The 24,196-nt window shown below is 45.2% G+C and overlaps 1 protein-coding gene across 1 annotated transcript in view; it reads right to left on the bottom strand.

The window, feature by feature from the left end:
• The window catches only part of LOC118357980 (AP-4 complex accessory subunit RUSC2-like), a 66,677-nt gene extending 43,245 nt beyond the window's left edge, over positions 1-23,432 (bottom strand). Inside the window, exons 1-4 of the mRNA XM_052479955.1 lie at positions 23,245-23,432; positions 10,624-12,298; positions 10,064-10,345; positions 7,365-7,938 (exon numbers count right to left, since the gene is read on the bottom strand). Of these exons, the coding sequence (XP_052335915.1) occupies positions 7,365-7,938; positions 10,064-10,345; positions 10,624-12,093 (2,326 nt within the window). The 5' untranslated portion in view covers positions 12,094-12,298; positions 23,245-23,432. The remainder of the gene's footprint in view (positions 1-7,364; positions 7,939-10,063; positions 10,346-10,623; positions 12,299-23,244) is intronic.
• Positions 23,433-24,196: the final 764 nt, after the last annotated feature.

The following is a 24,196-nucleotide window of genomic DNA, read 5'->3' as shown; positions in this document are numbered from 1 at the left end:
GCAGCTGACTGTACACATGGAGCAGCTGACTACACATGGAGCAGCTGACTGTACACATGGAGCAGCTGACTGTACACATGGAGCAGCTGACTGTACACATGGAGCAGCTGGAGCAGCTGACTGTACACATGGAGAGCTGACTACACATGGAGCAGCTGACTGTACACATGGAGCAGCAGTACACATGGAGCAGCTACACATGGAGCAGCTGACATGGAGCAGCTGACACATGGAGCAGCTGACTGTACACATGGAGCAGCTGACTGTACACATGGAGCAGCTGACTGTACACATGGAGCAGCTGACTGTACACATGGAGCAGCTGACTGTACACATGGAGCAGCTGACTGTACACATGGAGCAGCTGACTGTACACATGGAGCAGCTGACTGTACACATGGAGCAGCTGACTGTACACATGGAGCAGCTGACTGCACATGGAGCAGCTGACTGTACACATGGAGCAGCTGACTGTACACATGGAGCAGCTGACTGTACACATGGAGCAGCTGAGCACATGGAGCAGCTGACTGTACACATGGAGCAGCTGACATGGAGCAGCTGACTGTACACATGGAGCAGCTGACTGTACACATGGAGCAGCTGACTGTACACATGGAGCAGCTGACTGTACACATGGAGCAGCTGACTACACATGGAGCAGCTGACTGTACACATGGAGCAGCTGACTGTACACATGGAGCAGCTGACTGTACACATGGAGCAGCTGACTGTACACATGGAGCAGCTGACTGTACACATGGAGCAGCTGACTGTACACATGGAGCAGCTGACTGTACACATGGAGCAGCTGACTGCAGTGCCGCTTTGATTGACCGACAATAAAAACAAGCTACATGCATGAAACAGGTGTCTCGGCTACCGGTGCATATTTTTTATCGGGTGCACTCATAAAAACTGTCATAAAACTGTGGTCTATCCTATTAGGTTGTAGGAGTAACCACATTTCCATCCACAGTTTTTATGCAAGTTCAGTCATACTGTATGAGAAAAACAAATCATGACAGCATTGATGGAAACAGGGAGTTTCGGTACAATTTTCTAAATGCTGACAGATTATTTAATTAGTTTGTTCGACATGGTGGGATGTATTTGTGTTATGTGGTGGAAACACCTTTATGTGCAAATATTGATATAATAACCATCCTATCAAGAGTAAACTTGGAGTCACGTGATGATATGGTGTGTGGTCTGCCCAATACGACTCAGGAAACCATGCAGATGATTAGGCTACAGATCTGGTGTATGGTCCTCCCACTACGACTCAGGAAACCATACAGTTCATTAGGCTACAGATCTGGTGTGTGGTCCTCCCACTACGACTCAGGAAACCATGCAGTTCATTAGGCTACAGATCTGGTGTGTGGTCCTCCCACTACGACTCAGGAAACCATGCAGATGATTAGGCTACAGATCTGGTGTGTGGTCCAGATGATTCCCAGATCTGTGTGTGGTACGACTCAGGAAACCATGCAGTTTATTAGGCTACAGATCTGGTGTGTGGTCCTCCCACTACGACTCAGGAAACCATACAGTTCATTAGAAACCATGCAGTTTATTACAGATCTGGTGTGTGGTCCTCCCACTACGACTCAGGAAACCATGCAGATGATTAGGCTACAGATCTACAGTGTGTGGTCCGCCCAATACGACTCAGGAAACCATGCAGATGATTAGGCTACAGATCTGTGTGTGGTCCTCCCACTACAGGAAACCATGCAGTTCATGAGGAAACCATGCAGTTCATGAGGCTACAGATCTGGTGTGTGGTCCGCCCCACTACGACTCAGGAAACCATGCAGTTTATTAGGCTACAGATCTGGTGTGTGGTCCTCCCACTACGACTCAGGAAACCATGCAGTTCATTAGGCTACAGATCTGGTGTGTGGTCCTCCCAGTTCATACGACTCAGGAAACCATGCAGTTTATTAGGCTACAGATCTGGTGTGTGGTCCTCCCACTACGACTCAGGAAACCATACAGTTCATTAGGCTACAGATCTGGTGTGTGGTCAGGAAACCTGCAGATGATTAGGCCAGACTACAACTCAGGAAACCATGCAGTTGATTAGGCTACAGATCTGGTGTGTGGTCCTCCCACTACGACTCAGGAAACCATGCAGATGATTTCATCTGGTTGTGGTCCTCCCAATACGACTCAGGAAACCACAGATGAGGCTACAGTGTGTGGTCCTCCCACTACGACTCAGGAAACCCAGTTTATTGCAGTCCTCTCAGGAAACCATGCAGTCTATTAGGCTACAGATCTGGTGTGTGGTCCTCCCACTACGACTCAGGAAACCATGCAGTCTATTAGGCTACAGATCTGGTGTGTGGTCCTCCCACTACGACTCAGGAAACCATGCAGTCTATTAGGCTACAGATTAAATAAATGATGATGAACTTCACAGGGTGGTGAACGTGCATGGTCTGAGCTTGATGCTCCTTTCCAATAGATGTCGAGATGTCTTATTCTGGTGACATGATGATCGATGCTTGATTGCCGTTTTGACCCCTCAAAAAATATTCTGGCTCTTTATCCATCATAATCTCATCATGTAGACTAGTTTACCGCAGAGCCTACCCACACCGTATCTGCCAGCTGTTGGCTATAACGCAGGTGCCAAGACCAGAGTCGGCACACTTGCTATTTATCACAACAGTTTGTGACAAAGCTATCGGTAGAGATGACAATGTGACGGAAACACATTGAACAGTAGATCATTTTTCTGATAGATGAAAACTTAAGCGTAAAGGTACATATTTTTGTGCACTAAGTCATCACGCACTGCTTTTTATTACGCAACAAGTCTGTCTGGTGGAAACACTACGGCTGGGAAAATGTGTATATTTTTGTTTTACGTAGATTTTGTTAAATATTTGCATGAAAATCTGTCACCATGGAAACCTAGCTAGGGTCACAGATCATTTAATTACATTTTCGTCAATGTCACGACTTCCTCTGAAGTCTGTCCCTCTCCTTGTTCGGGCGGTCGACATTACAGACCTTCTAGCCATCACTGATCCATTTTTCATTTTCCATTTGTTTTGTCTTGTCTTCCTTCACACCTGGTTCCAATCCCATCAATTACACGTTGTGTATTTAACCCTCTGTTTCCCCTCATGTCCTGGTCAGTGATTGTTTGTTGTATGTTTTGGTGCTAGTTATGTTCTGGTGTGCGACGGGTTTTAACCCACTTTCATTATTTTTTGTCAATGTTGGTTTTGGGAGTTTTCGTGCACTTATTAACCAACTCCGTTTATACCAAGTTCGTTCTCCTGCGCCTGACTTCCCTGCCACCAACACGCACCCATTACAGTCAAAGCCTTTTTTTTGTTAAAATGTATATTATTTGAGCTCTTTTTAAATGATTAGCTATCATATATTCCAATAGTCTCTTTCTTATACAGCATTAGAGAAAATGGTGTAGGCCTATAAATCAAGTTATTAGTTATTACTCGACACTGTGATACTTGCTGTGTAACAAATGTTATTCTACTATTGTGTTCTATCTTCCTTTTCCTCTTCCTCACCTCTCCATTCACCTCTCTTCAGTCCTCCTTCCTTTCCCCCTTCTACTGTCGATCCACATCTACTGTTTCCCTCCTCTCCCCTCCCCCTATCCTTTCTACAATCCCTTCAACCCATACCTGCACCCAACGATACCAAACCATATCCCTTGTCCTCAATTTGCTTCTAATCTGTTCCTATGTCACAGTGGTTTGTACATTACAGGCTGTCATCATGTTTTACTGTGAGAAAGCACTTGGACATCAGGGTTGGCCTCTCTAGAGTGACTGGAATGTGTGTTTCTCCCTCTCTCTTCCTCCTCTTTGTATCTCTCGCTCTAAGAATCCTGTGCTGGTTCGAGTAACTATGGTGATTGACGTGTAGCCAGGCTAGCGCAGTGCAGCTCGGCTTAGCTTGGTTTGGCTCAGTGGAATTAAAAAGGGGATCTCTCTCACTGGAACGACGCCACTAGTATACTCCCTCCCACAGTCTGACTGTCCTACTAGAACATTCCATTCAGAGTCGTCTGACAGTGTTCCACAGAGGAATTCACAGGAATTCCAAACACTGTTTGTTTACTGTATTTCTATGGGCTGAAAAGAAAGATCAGGGTGTTTTTATAAGCAGACACAGTGAGCCTGCTGCCACTGTTCATATATATATATATCACATACCCATCTATTTCATCCTTCACATGCCTTGGTCATATTTAGCCATTGTTATTTGTTCATTGAAAAGGAGAAAACATACAGAACCAAACTCACTCATACAAAACTATCCAAACTAGAGATAAAATGCCTCAATAACATAATAACATAGAACTATAACACATCAATATCATAGAACTGTAACACATCTATAACATAGAACTTTAACACATCTATAACATAGAACTGTAACACATCTATAACATAGAACTGTAAGACATCAATAACATAGAACTGTAACACATCTATAACATAGAACTGTAAGACATCAATAACATAGAACTGTAACACATCTATAACATAGAACTGTAAGACATCAATAACATAGAACTGTAACACATCAATAACATAGAACTGTAACACCTCAATATCATAGAACTGTAACACATCAATGTTAGAACATCGCCAACACTTTAACATGTCCCCAAAACAACCTATAACTGTATAACCTTACAACACTATAACAGTATAACCCTATAACCCTATACCACTATAACCTTATAACCCTATGACCTTATAACCCTATAACCCTATACCACTATAACCTTATAGCCCTATAACCTTATAACCCTATAGCATTATAACCCTATAACCCTATAACCTTATAACCCTATAACCCTACACCACTATAGCCTTACAACCCTATAACAGTATAACCTTATAACCATATACCACTATAACCTTATAACCCTATAACCCTATACCACAATAACCTTATAACCTTATAACCTTATAACCCTAAAACCCTACACCACTATAGCCTTACAACCCTATAACAGTATAACCTTATAACCATATACCACTATAACCTTATAACCCTATAACCCTATACCACTATAACCTTATAACACTATAACAGTATAACCTTATAACCCTATACCACTATAACCTTATAACCCTATAACCCTATACCACTATAACCTTATAACCTTATAACCCTATACCACTATAACCCTATAACCCTATATATAACCCTACACCACTATAACCCTATAACCGTATAACACTATAACCCTATAACATTATAACCCTACACCACTATAACCTTACAACACTATAACAGTATAACCTTATAACCCTATACCACTATAACCCTATACCACTATAACCCTATAACCCTATACCACTATAACCCTATACCACTATAACCCTATAACCCTATAACCCTATACCACTATAACCCTATAACCCTATAACAGTATAACACTATAAACTTATAACACTATAACCTTATAACCCTATACCACTATAACCTTATAACCCTATAACCTTAAAACACTATAACCCTATAACCCTATAACCTTATAAACCTACACCACTATAACCGTATAACCTTATAACCCTATACCACTATAACCGTATAACCCTATAGCACTATAACCTTATAACCCTATAACCCTACACCACTATAACCTTATAACCCTATACCACTATAACCCTATAACCCTATAACCTTATAAACCTACACCACAATAATCTTACAACACTATAACCGTATAACCTTATAACCTTATAACCCTATAACCCTATACCACTATAACCTTATAACACTATAACCTTATAACCCTATAACCCTATAACCGTATAACCCTATAACATTATAACCCTATAACCTTATAACACTATAACCCTATAACATTATAACCCTATAACCTTATAACACTATAACCTTATAACCCTATAACCCTATACCACTATAACCCTATAACCCTATAACAGTATAACACTATAAACGTATAACCTTATAACCCTATAACACTATAACACCTTATAACCCTATAACCCTATAACACTATAACACCTTATAACCCTATAACCCTATACCACTATAACCCTATAACCCTATAACAGTATAACACTATAAACGTATAACACTATAACCCTATAACACTATAAACTTATAACACTATAACCTTATAACCCTATAACACTATAACACCTTATAACCCTATAACCCTACACCACTATAACCTTACAACCCTATAACACTATAACCCTATAACACTATAAACTTATAACACTACAACACTATAACCTTACAACCCTATAGCATTACAACACTATAACCTTATAACACTATAACACCATAACACCATAACCCTGTAACCTTATAACCCTAAAATGTATTTCCATTCAAAATCCTATTTTCCCTAACCCTAACCCAAAACCTAAACCGACCTCCTAACTTTAACCCACAACCTTAACCACTAAACCCGTATCCTAATTCTAACCCTAACCCTAAACCAAACCCCTAAGTTTAAAATAGCCTTTGTCCTCATGGCGATGTGGGAAATGTTCTTTGTTTTAGCGTCTTTGTGGGAAACCAACCAAACCCCCCCTACACAATCGACATCAGATTTCTATGTTATATGATGTTGTTTGTCACGGCAGATTTCCTACTCCTCCTCTGAAGAGGTAAAACAAGGATCGGACCAATAAGCAGCATGGTTGGTGTCCATGGGTTTTAATAAGAAAAACTAAACATTAACACAAATACAAAATAATAAAGTGAACTGATAATGAACCAGTCCCGAGTGGCACTGACACAGGAAACAATCACCCACAAAGTACCCACAGAATATGGCTGCCTAAATATGGTTCCCAATCAGAGACAACGATAAACACCTGCCTCTGATTGAGAACCAATCTAGGCAACCATAGACACACAATTACCTAGAAAGGAAACAGCCCCATAAACTTACAAAACCCCTAGACAAGTTAAACACCCTAGATGAGACAGAAATCACCCATGTCACCCTAACCAAAATAATAAAGAAAAGAAAGATAACTAAGGCCAGGGCGTGACATGGTTAGCTGATATGGATCAAACACCTATATAATAATAATAATAATAATAATATATGCCATTTAGCTGACGCTTTTATCCAAAGCAACTTACAGTCATGTGTGCATACATTCTACGTATGGGTGGTCCCGGGAATCGAACCCACTACCCTGGCGTTACAAGCGCCATGCTCTACCAACTGAGCCACAGAAGGACCAGATATTGTGAGATCTGCCAGGCGACTGCATTGTAGTCAGTTTGGAACGCAATCATAATAATGTATTATCAATACAGCTCTTAACATAGAATACTATTATTATTATTATAACCAGTGTTCTTACCTTCGGCCTTGGAGCGTGTGTCTCTGACGCCACCACCAGGTGAGTGGCGATCCACACTGCCCTGGCTGTAGCAGCGCTGGAAGGGCAAACTGTGGCTCGGACCCTGACCCAGGCCCTCCAGGATGGGGGAGAAGTCGGCCGAGGAGTGGGAGTGGGCCGAGTGGGTGGAGGAAAAGGGATCTGAACATCCCCCCGTCCTGAGAGAAGGAGAGCCCGTGCTTCCTCCATTTTTCCTCTTGCTCTTGGCGATCTCTGCAAAGGAAGTGACCCGCGGCAGAGGGGACGGGCCCAGGGGGGCGGTGCCCTCACTGAGACGGACAGGGCAGCTCAGCATGCGCTCCAATGAGCCGAGCCGAGGGGGCGTGGACATGTCCAGGTTCCGGTCGTAGCTACGGGAACGGGGGCGGCTGGGCCCTCCTCCGATGGGTCCTCGGCCAACCACAGGAGGGGAGATGTTGACGTACACCTGGCCCTCAATGATTGGGTCTGAACAGGCTCCACCCATCTGCTGCTGCTGCTTCTTCTTCTTCCCGTCCTGCTCGTCTTCATAATTTTCTTCCTCATCTTCATCACGCTGTGTAGAGAAGACAGAGAAGCTCTTAGAATAAAAGACAAAGAAACGAACACATTCTTGGATCGATGTCAAACAGGGGTCATGTAGCAGGAATAGTGCTTGGATCTCATGCTTTTTACAGCAGACACTAGGCTACCATGGGGCGGCAGGGTATCCTGGTGGGTAGAGCATTGGACTAGTAACCGGAAGGTTGCAAGTTCAAATCCCCGAGCTGACAAGGCACAAATCTGTTGTTCTGTCCCTGAACAGGCAGTTAATCCACTGTTCTTAGGCCGTCACTGAAAATAAGAATTTATTCTTAACGGACTTGCCTAGTAAAATAAAGGTAATAAAATATAAATAATACACTTGAGTAGAGCCTTGAGTTGATCTCTTCCATTCTCTGCCATTGTGTTAAATAGAAATTCATCAAATAAAATCTCCTACATGGACCAGTCATAGTCATTCTCTTGAGGGCACTAGCATTGATGATACAGCTCATCAATAAGCAAACTTTACTTTCCAGGCTATAAATATACATTTGCCTGCCTGGTTAAATAAAGGTTAAATAAATATAAACGTTATGACTGAAGCCACAGACAGCTGAAAGAATCCCAGACTGTAACTCTGATAGCTACTATAAATAGACTTGTATTTTAATAGTGTCAACATTACAACACATGAATATGACTGACATTACACCACACTGAAGGCATAGAGACTAAGGCTACATCCCGAGTGGCACCATTTTCCCTGTATAGTACACTGTATTTAACCAGGGCCCACAGTGCACTGTATTTAACCAGGGCCCACAGTGCACTGTATTTAACCAGGGCCCACAGTGCACTGTATTTAACCAGGGCCCACAGTGCACTGTATTTAACCAGGGCCCACAGTGCACTGTATTTAACCAGGGCCCACAATGCACTGTATTTAACCAGGGCCCACAGTGCACTGTATTTAACCAGGGCCCACAGTGCACTGTATTTAACCAGGGCCCACAGTGTACTGTATTTAACCAGGGCCCACAGTGCACTGTATTTAACCAGGGCCCACGGTGCACTGTATTTAACCAGGGCCCACAGTGCACTGTATTTAACCAGGGCCCACAGTGCACTGTATTTAACCAGGACCCACAGTGCACTGTATTTAACCAGGGCCCACAGTGCACTGTATTTAACCAGGGCCCACAGTGTACTGTATTTAACCAGGGCCCACAGTGCACTGTATTTAACCAGGGCCCACAGTGCACTGTATTTAACCAGGGCCCACAGTACACTGTATTTAACCAGGGCCCACAGTGCACTGTATTTAACCAGGGCCCACAGTGCACTGTATTTAACCAGGGCCCACAGTGCACTGTAAGTAATACGGTGCCATTTGAGAAGCACATACTCTCCAGGAATACTCCATTACAGATTACCCAGCTGCCAAAGTAGGTGAAGATAAAACATTCCTTTCCCCTTCAACAGTGGATGGTTGTACTGATCTGAAACCTGCAGCACTCCAGTAAGGGACTTTCCCCTTCAACAGTAGTGGATGGTTGTACTGATCTGAAACCTGCAGTCCTCCAGTAGGGGACTTTCCCCTTCAACAGTAGTGGATGGTTGTACTGATCTGAAACCTGCAGTCCTCCAGTAGGGGACTTTCCCCTTCAACAGTAGTGGATGGTTGTACTGATCTGAAACCTGCAGTCCTCCAGTAGGGGACTTTCCCCTTCAACAGTAGTGGATGGTTGTACTGGAAATGCAGTCCAGTAGGGACTTTCCCCTTCAACAGTAGTGGATGGTTGTACTGATCTGAAACCTGCAGCCCTCCAGTAGGGGACTTTCTCCTTCAACAGTAGTGGATGGTTGTACTGATCTGAAACCTGCAGCACTCCAGTAGGGGACTTTCTCCTTCAACAGTAGTGGATGGTTGTACTGATCTGAAACCTGCAGCACTCCAGTAGGGGACTTTCTCCTTCAACAGTAGTGGATGGTTGTACTGATCTGAAACCTGATCTGAAACCTTTGATGTGGCCTGGAACAGGACTTGAACCAACAACCTTCCAGTAACTGATCCACCTCTTTAACCTATCTAGCAACCCTCATTCAAATAACACTATGTCTGATTCTGAACTGAACTAATATCCTACTCCACTCACCTGTGATGACTCTCCTCCCTCCTCCTCTTCCTCCTCCTCCTCCTCCTCCTCCTCCTCTTCCTCCTCCTCCTCCTCTCCTCCCGGTGGCCGCCTGAACAGGTAGTATTCGGTTGGCTGGGTGGCGGTGGGCGTGTCAGGGGCAGGGCTATCCTTGCTGTGCTCGTCAGAGCAGCTGGCAACCGATGCGGAGCTTCCCGCAGGGCTCGGGGGCGACGGAGAAGAAAGGTCACAGGTCACCAGCTTATAGTAGTTCTGGGTGGTTACCACCAGACGCGCCTGGCTCTGCAGAAGAAGAAAAATAAGTTGGAGAAGAAGAAGAAGAGAAAGAAGAAGAGAAAAAAGACTTTATTGTACACAAAGGTCTAGACTAACTGAATTTTGACACTCAGCTTGGAGAGGATGGAGCACAGAGCAGCCATACTACACCACCCAGAAAGCACTTTTTAGTGGTTAAATGTCTAGCTCAACAGCAGCTAGGATTTGACACTGTAAAGCATTTTGTGACAATTTCTGATGTAAAAAAAAAAGGGCTTTATAAAATACATTTGATTGATTCATACCCGCAGACAGGACATGAGGTCACTTCCTGAGTCGGAGTGGGGGGGGTGATAGGAGTTACAGTTGGAGTCCAGGTCTAGAGCCCCCTGGTGTTCAGCTGAGCAGGTGCAGGAGGAGGTGGTGGGGTGAGGGTGAGAGTGGGGTTCGATGAGTAACGGCAGGGTGTTGCTGGAGGGGCAGGGGGGTTGTTGAGAGTGGAGGTGGGGGGGTTCGGTGGGGGAGGTGTGGAGGTCTAGGTAGAAAGCCCCCCCACCTCCGGAGCCTCTTCGACTCCCTGCCTCCTCATCCAGCACTGAGCAGATGCAGACAGAGGAAGTGCAAGATTGGTCGGTGGAGCTGTTGAGGTTGGTGGTCGTGGTGGCCAGAGGTGGCGGCTTGGTAGAGGTTGCCGGGATGCTGTTGTTCATGTTATTATAGATGGCGCTGAAGTTAACCAGCACACCATCTGAGCTGTTACAGGAAGAGTCGCTGGCGTAGCCCAGCTGGCGTTCCGACGACTCTGAAAACGGTTCCGGGAAATGTTCAAGATATGTCTGGGAGAGGCCGCAGCAGGAGCAGCGCTGGTGGGCGGCACCAGAGCCAGAGGAGGAGTCAGCTTGGCTATTGCCCCGTCCCCCACCCCTCATTGGATGATCCTCTTCCTCCTCCTCATCCTCACCCCACTCCTGCTCTCCGCAGTCCATGGAGAGGGTGGAGCCACTGCTGCCGTGGCGACGTGGACTGTCCAATCCCAGCAGGTCCAGGCCCTCCAGGTGGGTGGAGAGATCAGAGGACACGCCCCTAAGGGAGTCCAGCCTCCCTGAGCAGCCCCAAGAGTGCTTACCCAGGGTGCTGTGCAACAGGAAGGGCTTGTGTGTGGTGGACCCCAGGTCGTGGAGGTGAAAGGGTGCAATCCCGTCTCCCTCCTCGTCCAGGGCGGAGTTTGTATCGCCATGGAGATGAAAGGAGGAGTCTTCCAAGTAACCGTTCAGGTTATCACCATCATCTTCCTCCTCTTCCTCCTCCTCATCATCATCATCCTCCTCCGTGTTGAGCAGAAAAGGGTTGTGACGGAGCCGGAGTGGGTTGTTGACCTGTTCTCTTGGCTTCACCCTGGGCATAGTGTGGGCCACCATCACCATCACCTGCTCCTCGCAGTTACTGGATGTCACCGACGAATCATCGCTCCCCGTGCTGCCTCCTCTCCCTCCTCCTCCTCCTCCTCCTCCTCCTCCCTCTCCCTCTCCTCCTCCTCCTGTGGAGGTCTGGATGAGGCTGCTGTATACCAGGGCTTCCCTCTGGAGTACATCCTGCTCAGGAAGGGAGGTGGTGCGGCTCAAGCTCAGGGTTTCTGGGTAGCTGAAAGGGTTTGATCTCTTCAGGGACCCCCCTCCTCCACCACAGCCCTGCCGCCCACCAGTCACCTGACAGTGTACCAGGGGGATGTGGTGAACGATCAGGGTCTCGCCAGACAGCTTGGGGGGGTTGTCCATGGTCCCTGGGTGTACCCGGGTATAGGGGTTCAGACAGGGGGCAGGGGGAAAAGCTGTGTGGGTGCGGGGGTAGGGGGTATATGATATGTGGAGGGGTATCGGACAGGGAGTTGGTTCAGTGGTTAGATGCTAAACCCAAAGTTCCAGGGCCTGGAATGCTGAAGGAGAGGACAGGGAAATTGACTCTGTGGTCTGAGTGGTACATCTGGAAGAGAGAGAGAGAGAGAGAGAGAGAGAGAGAGAGAGAGAGAGAGAGAGAGAGAGAGAGAGGGAGAGAGAGAGAGAGATAGTATTAGAGAAACACACTATCACACAATTTAAAATGTACTTATATCAATGTGATATATGAAGATCTTAAGAAACTTGTGGTTTGGCTCCAAAAGACACTGTCCTTAACATTAACATCACTTTATTAGTCCCAAATTTGGGGACTTTTTTAACCCACCCCCTCCAAAGGGCGGCAGGGTAGCCTAGTGGTTAGAGTGTTTGACTAGTAACCGAAAGGTTGCATGTTCGAATCCCCGAGCTGACAAGGTACAAATCTGTCATTCTGCCCCTGAACAGGCAGTTAACCCACTGTTCCTAGACCGTCATTGAAAATAAGAATTTGTTCTTAACTGACTTGCCTTTAAAGGTAAAAAATAAAAAATAAAAAACACATACAGTACATACAGGTTTAGGATAGGTGCAGGGGGCTGGCACCCTGGGAGCTGGCACCCTGGGAGCTGGCACCCTGGGGGCTGGCACCCTGGGGGCTGGCACCCTGGGGGCTGGCACCCTAGGAGCTGGCACCCTGGGGGCTGGCACCCTGGGAGCTGGCACCCTGGGAGCTATAGTTGTGTGGGGTTGAGTGCCTTGCTAAAACTCACAACGGCAGGCAATGGAATCTAGGATTTGATACCAGCACTGATTCGAGCTCTGATGATTCGACAACTGATTAAGACAGAGTGGTTATTAATCGCCAACGCCGGACACTGTCAATTGGCTTTGTCAGAAATGGCACCTTTATAGCGCTCTAGTTTTAGTCATTGCTACATACGGTACATCTGATTTTCCCAACTGATTTTTTCCGTAGGACCCGGGATTCAAACTGGCAACACTCTGGTAGCTGGCTTGCTTCTCAAACCGCTAGTCTTAAATGCCCGGTCTTGTCATTCATTCAGTTCGGCAGTGGAGTGAAGTCCTCCTCTCACTCTCCTCTCTCTACCACAGCTTCATCAGACTGTCAAACAGGCCTATGAGCTCACCCATCTCATTTGAGCTCACAGATCTTAAGACTTCCACAATCTTTACATACTTTCATCACTAACAACTACTCAAATCCGTTGGATATGCGCACATTTAGACAGCTTCCTCATACGCACCCTGACACAGGGGCAGACTAATCCAGACTCAACACCTACTCAGGAGGAATAATCCCAACTCAGAAATAATCCTAGAAAGATGAATCATCCTGAAGAAAGAAAGAAAGAAAGAAAGACAGACAGACAGACAGACAGACAGACAGACAGACAGACAGACAGACAGACAGGAACCAAGGACTGATCACCCCAATCTACAATCTACAAAAGAAACCTCGGGAAAATCCTCTGCATTATCATTAACAGCACACTCAAACATTTCTGCAGTGAAAACAATGTAATGAGCAAATGTCAAATTGGCATTTTACCAAATTATTGTACAACAGACACATTCACCCTGAACACCCTAATTGACAAACAAATAAACCAAAACAAAGGCAAAGTCTTCTCATGCTTTGTTGATTTAAAAAAAAGCCTTCGACTCAATTTGGCATGAGTGTCGGCTATACAAATTGATGCTGGGGTACCTGCTCCTGCTGACTCCATGGTGGTGTGTAATTCTGTCAGATTGTGTGTGCAACTGGTCAACTGGAGTCAGGTGCAGGGGAGCAGAGATGAGTGAACACACTTCAATTGGCAGAAGCACAAGTCGGACGCAACAGCGTCACAACACTCCAGCCAAAGGCAAAAGTGAAATAGCGCACTGGTCACATAAAATAATGAACAACAATACAATACCCCGGGTTGAAACAATACCCGGGAAAAAAACAGCCTGACGTGTCACACAATAAATGTAACGAACAATTACACACACAGACATGGGGGGGGGGGACAGAGGATAATATACACGTAGATTGATGAGAGAATGTAAACCAGGTGTGAGGGAAGACAAGACAAAACAAATGGAAAATAAAAGGTGGAGCGGCGATGCCTAGAAGACCGGTGACGTCGACCGCCGACCGCCGCCCGAACAAGGAGAGGAACCAAATTTGGTGGAAGTCGTGACAGATGGAAAGTGGAGTTGGGCGAAGAACAGACAACGTTATAAAATCCATGTACACAAACAACAAGTGTGCGGTTAAAAACACACACAGACGCAGCTTAAGCCCCACCCTCTTCAACGTATATATCAACGTATTGGCGAGGGCATTAAAATAGTCTGCAGCACCCGGCATCACCCTACTAGAATCTGAAGTCAAATGTCCACTGTTTGCTGATGATCTGGTGCTTCTGCCACCAACCAAGGAGGGCCTACAGCAACACCTAGATCTTATGCACAGATTCTGCCAGACCTGGGCCCTGACAGTAAATCTCAGAAAGACCTAAATTTGGTGTTCCAAAAAAGGTCCAGTCACCAGGACCACAAATACAAATTCCATCTAGACAACATTGCCCAAAAGCACACAAAAAAACTATATAAACCTTGGCCTAAACATCAGCGCCACAGGTAACTTCCACAAAGCTGTGAACGATCTGAGAGACAAGGCAAGAAGGGTATTCTATGTCATCAAAAGGAACATAAAATTCAACATACCAATTAGGATCTGGCTAAAAAAAAAAAAGTTATAGAACCCATTGCCCTTTATGGTTGTGAGGTCTGGGGTCCGCTCACCAACCAAGAATTCACAAAATGGGACAAACACCAAATTGAGACTCTGCATGCAGAATTCTGCAAAAATATCCTCTGTGTACAATGTAAAACACCAAATAATGCATGCAGAGCAGAATTAGGCCGATACCCGCTAATTATCAAAATACAGAAAAGAGACTAGATTAAATTCTACAACCACCTAAAAGGAAGCGATTCCCCAACCTTCCATAACAAAGCAATCATCTACAGAGATGAACCTAGAGCAGGCTGGTCCTGGGACTATTCACAAACACAAATAGAGCCCCAGGACAGCAATAGAATTAGACCCAACCAAATCACGAGAAATACAAAAAGATAATTACTTGACACATTGGAAAGAATTAACAAATAAACAGAGCAAACTTGAATGCTATTTGGCCCTAAAAAGAGAGTACACAATGGCAGAATACCTGAACAATTCGACTGACCCAAACTTAAGGAAAGCTGTGACTATGACAGAGAAAGAGAAAGAGAGACAGAGACAGAGACAGAGAGACAAAGAGACAGAGAGAACGAGACAGCGAGACAGAGAGAGTCAGAGAAATATATAAATAGATGTTGACCTTTTAGAACAGAGACTGACAGTGCAGGTGTTGGTTAGAGACAGTAGACACACACACACACACACAAACACACACAAACACACACACACACACACAATAGACTGCTCTATCTGCTGAGCGAGCTACAGATTAGCATTGCGGGTCAAGTCCATTCAATCTCAGCGGGCAATTCCCAGGCTAACTGAAATGCCTCTCCTGCCAGGTGCAAGAATAACCCTTCAAACGGTGACTGATTAGCCACCTGACAGCTTCACTGTTGCTGAGAGTTCCTTGTCTGATTCTGTTTCCAGAGAGGGAAAGTGGTGCTAACAGGATTAGCCTCGCCTATTAGTTTATTTTAGCGCTCTGAGGACAAGCAAACAATCACCACACCAGATGCTAACAGCAATAGCCTAGCGTGTCAGCACTCTGAGGACAAACCAACAATCACCACACCAGAAGCTAACAGCAATAGCCTAGCGCGTTAGCACACTGAGGACAAGCCAACAATCACCACACAAATTCAGACTAAAACTAACAGCATTAGCCTAATGTGCTAGCATTCACCCACCCACTGTTGGCCCTTGAAATAGGATTAAGGGATTGTCTGAAGGATCTGGTTGGGTTTAAATGTCCCATACTATTACTTTCAAACCCTAAAAGTGACAACATATTTATAACATTTCTGTATGTTTAAAAAAAAATGTTTTGAACAGCGATTTTTGATCAATTTCATCCATAGCAACTTTTCATTAAAACATTTGTTTCATTCAAATGTTGCGTTTCTGTGAAACTCAGACGCTAAGAAATTGTCAGTTGAGCTAAATCTGTCATACTGTACCGGTACGACCTATGACGGTGTGCCATCAGACTTTTAGCTCTAACTTTGCAATGTTATATGGGATATTAACTTAGTTCCAATTGTATCTGAAAGATGAGAGCATAGTTGGAATACACTGGAAGCTTCACTGGAAGCTTCATATCTTTTTAGTTGTTTTTTGTTGCCGTTATAGTGGCTTTCATGCCCCAATGGTCAAATCTGGGGCTGCTCCATATCTATATATTTTAAGAGTACGGTCACACCCTGATCTGTTTCCCATTATTCAAACTCCCTTTGTTTGTTATCCTGCTGTGGGGTGACCGGTCTAAGTCTCGGGTGCTCACCGACTCTGGGGCAGATGAGAGTTTTATGGGCACTATCCTGGTATCTGAGCTAGGTATCTCCATACTCCTCTCCGCCCCCATGGACGCCTGAGCACTGGACGGCCGCTCTATTGGCAGGGTCACGCACAGCACAGTTCCCAATAAACTGCGGGTATCAGGCAATCACAGTGAGTCCATACAGCTTCTCCTCATCAAATCTCCCCACTTCCCTGTTGTTTTGCGATTCTCATGGCTCCAGAAGCACAACCCCGTTAGTGACTGGACGACGGGTTCAATCCTGGGTCGGAGCCCGTTCTGCCGCTCACATTGCCTTAAGGTGGCGTCGCCTGCCTCGGGACGTCCGACTCCGGGGTTAAGTTCAGCCTGGGATTTCTCTGCCGTTACCGTAGATTACCATTACCTGGAGGTTTTCAGCAAGGCTCGTGCTACCGCTCTTCCTCCACAAGCGCCTTAACTCTAGGAAGACCCGTTGGGCCCTGTTATTCACCAGGTTCAACTTCACCATCTCCTACCGCCCAGGGTGCAAAAATGTGAAGCCTTATGCCCTCTCTCGTCTGTACAGTTCTGCTGCCACATCCTCTGAATCTGAGACCATCCTCCTTAACTCATGTCTTGCGGCTTCGGTTTGTCTGGGGTATTGAGGCCCTGGTCCGCAAGGCACAACGTTCCCAGCCAGACCCAGGATAGGGGGACCTGGCTAACCGGATGTTCGTCCCTGATTCGGCCTGGTCTCAGGTCCTGGAATGGGCTCATTCCTCCAGGCTAACCTGTCGTCCTGGCACCCATCAAACCCTGGCCTCCGACAACGCTTCTGGTGGCCCACTATGGTTCCTGACGTCTCGGCCTTTGTCTCTGCATGCACGGTGTGTGCTCAAAATATTACTATGCGGCAAGCTCTGTCTGGCCTCCTTCAGCCCCTGGTCCCATATTTCCCTGGACTCGCGGGCAACGTTGCCTGTGATCGTGGTCCTCAGTTCTCGTCCAGATTCTGGAAGACGTTCTGCACACTTATTGGGTCGTCAGCCAACCTGTCCTCCGGGTTTCAGCCCCAGTCCAACGGCCAGACGGAGCGAGCCAATCAAGACATGGAAACAACACTTTGGTGTCTCGTCACTCTACCAACCCAACCACCTGGAGCCAGCAACTGGTCTGGGTGGAGTATGCTAGGAACACTCGACCACTGGGCAATCCCCTTTCGACTGATCCATGGGATATCCATGGGATATCAGCCCCAGCTCTTCCCGGAGCAAGAAGTTGAAGTCAACAAACACTCAGCCCAGATGTTCGTCACCCTCAGCCCAGATGTTCATCAGCTCGGTCGGCTCTTCTCAAGACCACCTCCAGGTACCGTTGACAAGCATCGGCAAACTTTCATTGGTCCTTTCCCCATCTCTATAGTCCTTAGTCCCACTGTTGTTCGTCTGCTGTTACCCAGTACACCCCGTATACACCCTACTTTTCATGTGTCCAGGATTAAGCCCTTGTCTCACAGCTATTTGTCTTGTGGTTCAAGGCCCACCCCTCCTCCCCGTGTCATCGATGGCCATCCGACGTACACAGTGAGACGTCTCCTGAGTGTTCGACCACAGGGCAGGGGTTTCCGGCTATCAAACACACACAGGCGCACACACAAACACACGCACTCAAAAATGCACGCAGACAGGACACGGGAACTCAAACACACTTACACACACCAAACATCAAATGACCAATAAACACAATATGAAAACGTTGCGTCTGAATGAGGGCTGAAGTGTCAATAAATACCAGTTTCTGTCTTTTGTTGATGGTGTGCTCATAGAGGCCCAACACATACAGGATCATCCATTACAGACAACAGAACAAACCCAAACTATTTATTTTCAAATAAACTGGGCTACGGCTCTGTGTTGTTGGGTCACTGGCAGGAAGACACACAATCTTTTTTGGCCTATCACACGCCTCAATGACCTGGCCTTCTGTCTGTTTGTCTGAAAGCACTCTCCTCGAAGATCCCCTGTCTGCTTCTATCTATCCACCCAGCGAGAGAAAGAAAGAAAGACAGACAAAGAGAGAGAGAGAGAGAGAGAAATAAGAGAGACCACACAGGTTCTCTTGCCATGCCAATAAAGGAATTTGAATACACACACACACACACACACACACACACACACACACACACACACACACACACACACACACACACACACACACACACACACACACACACACACACACACACACACACACACACACACACACACACACACACACACACACACACACACACGCACACTCACACACACTTTAAGGGAAAGCTGCAAACAAAGGACATCATCCTCCTCCCTGCCTCCCCTCCCTGTGACCCGCTCCCTCCCTTCCTCACTCTTACATCATTAGTGTGAACAAAGGACATCATCCTCCTCCTCCCTCCCGCTCCCTCTCTTCCTCCGGTCTTACATCGTAAGGAATGGGCTGGGACTCAGAGCAGACCTTCCCAGAGGCGGTGCACCCCGAGCAGCTACAGAGATGGGTATTATTACCAACACCACACTACGGTGCCTTCAGAAAGTATTCACACCCCTTGAATTTTTTACACGTTGTTACGTTACAGCCTGAATTTACAATGGATTGTATTGAGATTGTGTGTCACTAGCCTACACACAATATCCCCATAATGTCAAATTGGAATTGTGTTTTTAGAAATATTTGCAAATGAATTGAAAATGACAAGCAGAAACGTATTTAGTCAATAAGTATTCCTTGAGGTTTGCCTTCGTTATGGCATTCCTAAACAAGCCTAAATAAGTTCAGGAGTAAAAGTGTGCTTAATATGTCACATAATAAGTTGCATGAACTCATTCTGTGTGCAATAATTGTGTTTAACTTGATTTTTGAATGACTACCTCATCTCTGTACCCCAAAAATACAATTATCTATAAGGTCCCTCAGTCTAGCAATGAATTTCAAACACAGATTCAACCACAAAGATCAGGGAGGTTTTTCAATGACTCGCAAATAAGGGCACCGATAGGTAAAAAAATACAAAATAAAAAACAGATGCTGGATATCCCTTTGAGCATGGTAAAGTTATGAATTACAGTTTGGATGGTGTATCAATACATCCAGTCACTACAAAGATACAGGCCTCCTTCCTAACTCAGTTGCCGGAGAGGAAGGAAACCACTCAGGGATTTCACCACGAGGCCAATGGTGACTTTAAAACAGTTACAGAGTTGAATGGCTGTGAAAGGAGAAAAATGAGGATGGATCAACAACATTGTAGTTACTCCACAATACTAACCTAAATGACAGAATGGCAGTGAAAAGAAAACAAATATTACAGAACAAAAATATTCCAAAACATGCATCCTGTTTGCAATAAGGTAGTAAAGTAAAACTGAAAAAAGCTAAAAAATGAACTATGTGCTATATTTGAGGAAAATCCAACAACACACCACTGAGTACCACTCTTCATATTTTCAAGCATGGTGGTGGCTGCATCATGTTATGGGTATGCTTGTCATCGGCAAAGACTAGGGAGTTTTTTAGGATAAAAAGATATGGAAGAGAGCAAAGCCCAGCAAAATCCTAGAGGAAAACCTGGTTCAGTCTGCTTTCCAACAGACACTGGGAGACAAATTCACCTTTCAGCAGGACAATAGCCTCAAACACAAGGCCAAATATACACTGGAGTTCCTTACCAAGATGACATTGAATGTTCCTGAGTGGCCTAATTACAGTATTGACTTAAAGGATCACCAACCAACTTGACAGAGTTTGAAGAATTTTAAAAAGAAGAATGTGCAAATTGTGTACAATCCAGGTGTGAACAGCTCTTAGAGACAGAAAGACTGTCAGCTCTAATCGATGCCAAATGTGATTCTAATATGTATATTGAGTCAGGGGTGTGAATACTTATGTAAATGAGATATTTCTGTATTTCATTTTCAATACATAAAAAAAAAATTCTAAACATGTTTTCACTTTGACATTATGGGTTATTATTGTGTGTAGATGGGTGAGAAAAAGCATCAATTTAATCCATTTTAAATTCAACACAAAAACATGTGGAATAAGTCAAGGGGTATGAATACTTTCTGAAAACACTGTCCCTCCCTACGTCTCTGATAGAGCCCCCAGATACAACGACAAGTCACTACCAACCCAGTCCCGTCCTTGTCCATGTCTCTTTCTCACCTCCCTCCTCCCTCTCTCCCCTTCTCCCTCCCTACCTCCCACCCCCTCTCTCTACCACCTCCCTCCTCCCTTCCTCCTCTCTCCCACCTCTCTACACCTCCCACCTCTCTACACCTCCCACCTCTCTCTCCCACCTTTCTTCCACCTCTCTCCCTCAACCCTCACCCTCCCCCCTCCCTCTCAAGAGTTCCTTCCCTTACCTGACTATAAGAAGATTACTATCTTTACGTAACATAGTAGCTTGATGTACAAATTGTCTCTAGTGAAATGTCTACTAAGTATACTGTAGATAAACACAGGTAAGTAGAGCATGCAACTGCCTCTCTAGTTCTCTCTAATGCAGGGTGGATGATGTATCTCTGTTATAATGTGTTGTGTTGACATTCTGCAGACTTAGAAAGGGAAAGGAGACAGCTGCACTTTCTGTAGATCAGATGAAGTAAATGTAATTATAATAATTAGCCAATGACAGCAAGCTGACTTCATCAGGGTTCGTCAATAGTCTGTAGCCTCACATCTATCAGGCTTTGGGTCTGCTGATACAGTGTTTCTCAACATTCTGTAGCCTCACATCTATCAGGCTTTGGGACTGCTGATACAGTGTTTCTCCCCTCTCCACCCCTCTTTTATCCTCTCCCCTGTCTCAGAAGAAATACACTGGATGTAATACAATGTATTATACAGCCTGATAGACATATGCACACACCCACCCACCCACACACCCAACCCACCCGCCCGCCCGCCCACCTACCCAAACCCCACCAATACACACACACACACCCACACCCACCAGCCTGATAGACATAGGCAAACAGGGACGAGACGACCAGGGACGAGAAAGACACAGTTAAGCCGCAGCTGGGCTGCTTAAGTCCGGGTGCGACACGCCCGAACATGTGCCCGCCTGTCCGGGTTATGGGAGACATTCCCCAGTAGACCTACAGACATGTAAAGCTGCGAAGCAGCTGCGTGGTAGCATAGGCCTGCTGATGCTGATGATGTACTTGCCCTGTCTGTGTTAAGCAGATATCACATCAAACACGAAAGTACCTGTCAGCCAGAACTAAAATGGAAAAATGCGGGATACATAACAGGACGATACGCAGCAGCACAGGACCACTTGGTTGCATCTCGCTCTCTCTCGATAGGGGTTTAATAGGTTACATGGCAATGAAAACACCCATAAGCGAAAGGGGAATATGGGGCAAGAAAAACCGCTGCTTTTGTTATCGCAATATAGAATATGTCTGATAGCAGACCAAGTGATCCATCATATTAACATATTGGAGATACGAGTCATACGAGGCGGAATATTTTTGATAAATCCATCGCTTACGCTATAGAGCATATATGCTCATCATATAGACCTAGGCTATACTCTCACGAATCGATAACATAGTAAATATAGTGTATCCATAATTGAACAATGTGGATATCTTGTTATGTTAACATCTGTTAATATTTCCGCGTTAGCGTTGACGTGCACTGTCTATTCCCAAAACAACAATATAAATACACCCAACACCACCCCTCCCACATGTGGCGATCACTGGGAATGCGCGCACCCAAATCGATACAATGATGGTTTTGGAGACAATGTAACTGGGTATGCTAAAGGAAAGGCACGTCACATGGCAACGTATGATTCCTTTCCAGTCATAGAACGGCTACATAGAAAATATTGAATACTCTAGTCTAAAACACCCACAAAAGTACCGAACGTGTCAAGAAAATGATTGGCTGTTGTTTCTGTTCTGTTTCGTTGAGAATGTCGATGACAGGTCTGTGTTATTATGTAGTCCAGCCTCCACCATTATCATCCACCGCCCGGTACCGTGTGTCAAACAGCTTCCTCGCCTTTGTAAGGATTCAGTGCGAGATGGTGGCACATGGGCAATGTCTGTTTATCTTGTTATTTAACCACATAGCCAATAATCAATCACTTGGTTTCTCACCAATATTGCGATATAATACCTATACGTGTCATGCATTGTCATTAAGATGGCGTTAATTAGGCCTAATGGAGGTTGCGCCGTGTTGTCGCGAGCACTATAGTCGAATGTCTTTGGATAAAGAGTCAAGATCAGAAAGTCAACAATGGGATTAAACACCACACGATTAAATAGTTTACATTCGAAACGATCTAGACATGTCAATAACCGCATTTTTTTAAAAGGAAAACCTGTTTTTACTGCGCCTTTTCCGTTATGATGCTACGGCATCATTTTCCAGCTTCCCATTCAATGCTGTCCAAGCAATTCTGCATTTGCCTCTCCCCCTCTCCCCATTATATCGAAGCCTTCTATTAGAAAGCCACGAAGGCGATTATACATACGTTTAAGCAGGTTGTCAACGATGATGTTATTATCGTGTCGATAGTATCCATATGTCAATTGTTGTCAATAACCACGGGTATAATATGTCAATAACCACGGGTATAATATGCCTAATCCTAGACGAACGGAACAGGTTTTTTTCTGCTCCCGACCAGCAGCGTTGCAGCTCTCGACAGCGCAGCAGCGGCGTAGAACAGGGCTCTTACGTCAACTCCGATTCATCTCTACTCTCCCGCATAGGGATTCGGTCAGGCCCAATACGGAGAGGATCAAGTGAAATACCTGTATCTCTAGCTTCCTGTAGGCTGGTTTCCAATGTATGGGCAACCTGCAGGCAGGAGAGGGGGGGGGGTCAACCTTCGTATGTTTGTTCTATGACACTGACATTATACTTCTCACTATTTATATTCAATTCAAGGGGCTTTATCATGCTCTCTCTCTCAATTCAATTCAATTCAAGGGGCTTTATCATGCTCTCTCTCTCTCAATTCAATTCAATTCAAGGGGCTTTATCATGCTCTCTCTCTCTCAATTCAATTCAAGGGGCTTTATCATGCTCTCTCTCTCTCAATTCAATTCAATTCAAGGTGCTTTATCATGCTCTCTCTCAATTCAATTCAATTCAAGGGGCTTTATCATGCTCTCTCTCTCTCAATTCAATTCAATTCAAGGGGCTTTATCATGCTCTCTCTCTCTCAATTCAATTCAATTCAAGGGGCTTTATCATGCTCTCTCTCTCAATTCAATTCAATTCAAGGGGCTTTATCATGCTCTCTCTCTCAATTCAATTCAATTCAAGGGGCTTTATCATGCTCTCTCTCTCTCAATTCAATTCAAGGGGCTTTATCATGCTCTCTCTCTCTCAATTCAATTCAATTCAGGGCTTTATCATGGCTTTATCAATTCAATGCTTTATCATGCTCTCTCTCAATTCAATTCAATTCAAGGGGG

This window comes from Oncorhynchus keta, chromosome 25, assembly GCF_023373465.1.
Source record: "Oncorhynchus keta strain PuntledgeMale-10-30-2019 chromosome 25, Oket_V2, whole genome shotgun sequence".
Classification (NCBI taxonomy): Eukaryota; Metazoa; Chordata; class Actinopteri; order Salmoniformes; family Salmonidae; genus Oncorhynchus; species Oncorhynchus keta.
This window is presented reverse-complemented; position numbering and strand designations above follow the sequence as displayed.